Source organism: Bombina bombina, chromosome 4 (genome assembly GCF_027579735.1).
Source record: "Bombina bombina isolate aBomBom1 chromosome 4, aBomBom1.pri, whole genome shotgun sequence".
Lineage (NCBI taxonomy): Eukaryota > Metazoa > Chordata > Amphibia > Anura > Bombinatoridae > Bombina > Bombina bombina.
In genome coordinates, this window is record NC_069502.1 from 370,586,140 (window position 1) to 370,588,961 (window position 2,822).

The window sequence follows — 2,822 nt, forward strand, 5'->3', positions numbered from 1 at the left end:
TTCTCCTTGAATGGCCCTGCCATTCTCCCCAATTTAACCTCCTTCCTCAATTTTTCCGCTAGTACTACTGGAAATTCTGCTGCAGATTTTAAATTTCTCGCCTGCATAGCCCCTTTAACTTCTGTTTTAACTGGGACCACAAAACCTTCACGCAAACCATTTGTTAACAAAATCCTTTCCTCTTTCAGCGGGTACATTGCCAATTCCTCAATAATTCTATCTACCCTCAGCGGCGTTTTGGTCATTACCTGCCATTCCTCCCCCGCTACCGCTGCCCCCGTGCCCTCGAAAGGAAAATTTGTTATTGTTATTGGCATTACCCTTCCTACAATCCACTCCTGGGTGCGCTCCCCCACAATGCCTACATGCGTGCTTATATTTACATGAATTCCCCCTGTCACATCTCTTGTCATTAAACGCCCAGCATTCTTTTGCCTCTGTTCTGAATGTTTTCCCTTGCCCTATGGGCCTGCCTTGTCCCTCGGGGACCTTCATCAACCTCGTCCACGTATCCAGTATTTTTACCCCAAAATCCTTCCTACCTTTACCTCCCAATTGTATATTTCCTTTCCTAAATTCCCTATCATAATCCTTCCATGCGAAACCCCCGTATGTGGTGTAGCATTCCGCTATTAAATGTATGTATCTCAGCACCCCTTTCATCTTATCTGGATTGGCCGTTAGAAAACATTCTGCATATATGACCATCCCTTTCACCCATTCTGGAAATGTCTGCTTTGCCTTTCTCCCCCTTCCCTCATTAGATTTGACCGCCAAAGCTTCCCTAGTCAGTTCAAACACATCCACATACCGTCCTCTCTGCGCTTTCCTAACAACCTTCGCTTTTAAATGTGTGGGAAGGGGTAAGAGCTTGGTCGCTGCTACTTCATCGTCTAAATTCACCACATTATCACTGCTGTCCCCGTCCTCATACCCTTCCTTCACCACCTTATTTTTCTCTTGCTTAGCATATAACTTTCTTACAATTTTCAAGATTTTTCTATGCCCCCTCCCATTACGCTTATCATCCTCAAAGTCATCATCCGTGGAACTATCTGACGAAGATTCACTACTGTCACTATAATACATTTGCTTACCGTGTTTCTTATGGCTCACACGATGCCCGTCTTGTCCTTCCTTGTCTGCTGCCGCCATTCCCTGCGGCGCTGTCGTGCTCCCTTCGACCTCTTTGTCACCTGCTCCATTGTTCACTTTACCCACTTTGTCTCTCTTCTGCAACATACTCATATTTACATTAGTACCATCCCCCCCTTTTCTTTGAACCTGTTTCACAGACATGTGCTCTGCCCTCTTACTGCTGCGCCCCCCATTCCCTGTATCCCTAATGCTCCTTTCATCCTCCCCTTCTTCCTCTACCCTCACATATGTATACCCCTCCGTATCCCTAATCATCCTGGGGCGCTCCACACTATTCTCTTCTAACCTGACCCTTTTTGCTGCCCTCCTGCTATTCGCCCCTCTTCTGTACACTTCACAGTACTTTTTCCTTTCTTTACCCCCTGCTCTAGCTCTGTCCTGGCCTTCCCACTCCTCCCCTGATTCGCATGTGTGTGTGCCTGGACCACCGGGTCCCCAGCAATCTGCCTCCGCATTCCTTAATTCCTCCCTCCTTCCTGGTTCCCTGCTCGTCTTCCCACCCGCACCGCTTGATACCTTGTGCTTATTTCCCCTTCCCGGCGACTGACGCCCTCTCTCCACTACCCCTGCTGCAACGGAATCATCCCTGTCGCACCGTGCGGCCCCCGCCCCCCCCCCTCATGATGACGTCATCACGTAGCGCACGCCGTATCGGCGTGCGCATGCGCATATCGCGCTCACTGACTGGGGAAGAAGAGGGGGAGGGGGAGGGGGAGGAAGGGGGGATACTGCTGCGCCTATGGCGGCCACTCGCGCCCGCAACTGCGCCTCTACCAGACCGCTCACTGCTAAGCCAGACCCTGCCCCTGGACTGTCTGCCGCCTGCTCTACTACTATGGCCCTCATCTTCTAGGCCCCAATTACGCCGCCGCGCGCCCTGCTTGCTGCCCTCTAGAGGCGCCATTGCTTGCCGCCGCCTGCACCCCATACTGCCCCCCTGGCCTAAGGGAATCTCCGGACTGCTGGACCGGTCCGTTTCACTAAATAACGCCACTTCCCCCATACTCACATCAGAATTGGCCCCCTCCTCTGCCTCAGCCCTGTCTTTCATACTCACGTTACCCTCTTGCATCCGCTCTCTCTCAGGGGGGGTTACCGCTGCCTTCTGCTCCAAGACCGTCTCCTGCTTCTTCTGTTTCTCTCCCTGCCTTTTTTCCAGGAGCTTCAATCTCTTCTGAGCCCGGATTGCTCTCGTCTTCCAGAGGGTCTCATCATCTGTAAGGAACCGTTTGGGAATTCTCCTGCTTCTGGCCGTCATCTTCAGCAACTTCTTCTGCATCAGCTACAAGCAGCTCCTGAAACAAAAAAGGTTAGTACTAAAGCCACTTCCTGTTGTTCCCCCTATATGTACCTTTTCCAACCCCCCTTTCCTATCTCTTGCTTTTCAGTCCCTCCTCTCCTTCTTATCTTATACTTCCCTATTTTCTAACCTAACTCCTTCCCCCCCCCCCTCTCCCTTCCCCCTTGCCCTTCCAGCCAGGAGCCCAGCCCTTATGTCGCTCCGTTCATATTCAATCCCTGCGCTATTTTTTACGTCTACAAAAGGATACATTTCAGAGGCTTAAGACACCAGATAGAGATACAAATGTATTAGGCCTATAACCAGTCTATATAGGATTTTTATTAAATTAAGTGAAGACCTAAAGGTTGCTTTTTAATGTTTA

General features: G+C 50.4%; 1 protein-coding gene across 1 annotated transcript; it reads right to left on the reverse strand.

Annotated features, from left to right (window-relative positions):
- Nucleotides 1–216: 216 nt before the first annotated feature.
- LOC128657464 (uncharacterized) lies at nucleotides 217–2,570 on the reverse strand. The gene is made up of 2 exons (XM_053711818.1): nucleotides 2,216–2,570; nucleotides 217–1,233 (listed from the first exon to the last, which is right to left on the reverse strand). The coding sequence occupies exons 1-2, from the start codon at nucleotides 2,435–2,437 to the stop codon at nucleotides 217–219; spliced, it is 1,239 nt and encodes a 412-aa protein (XP_053567793.1). The 5' UTR covers nucleotides 2,438–2,570.
- Between the last annotated feature and the right edge of the window lie 252 nt (nucleotides 2,571–2,822).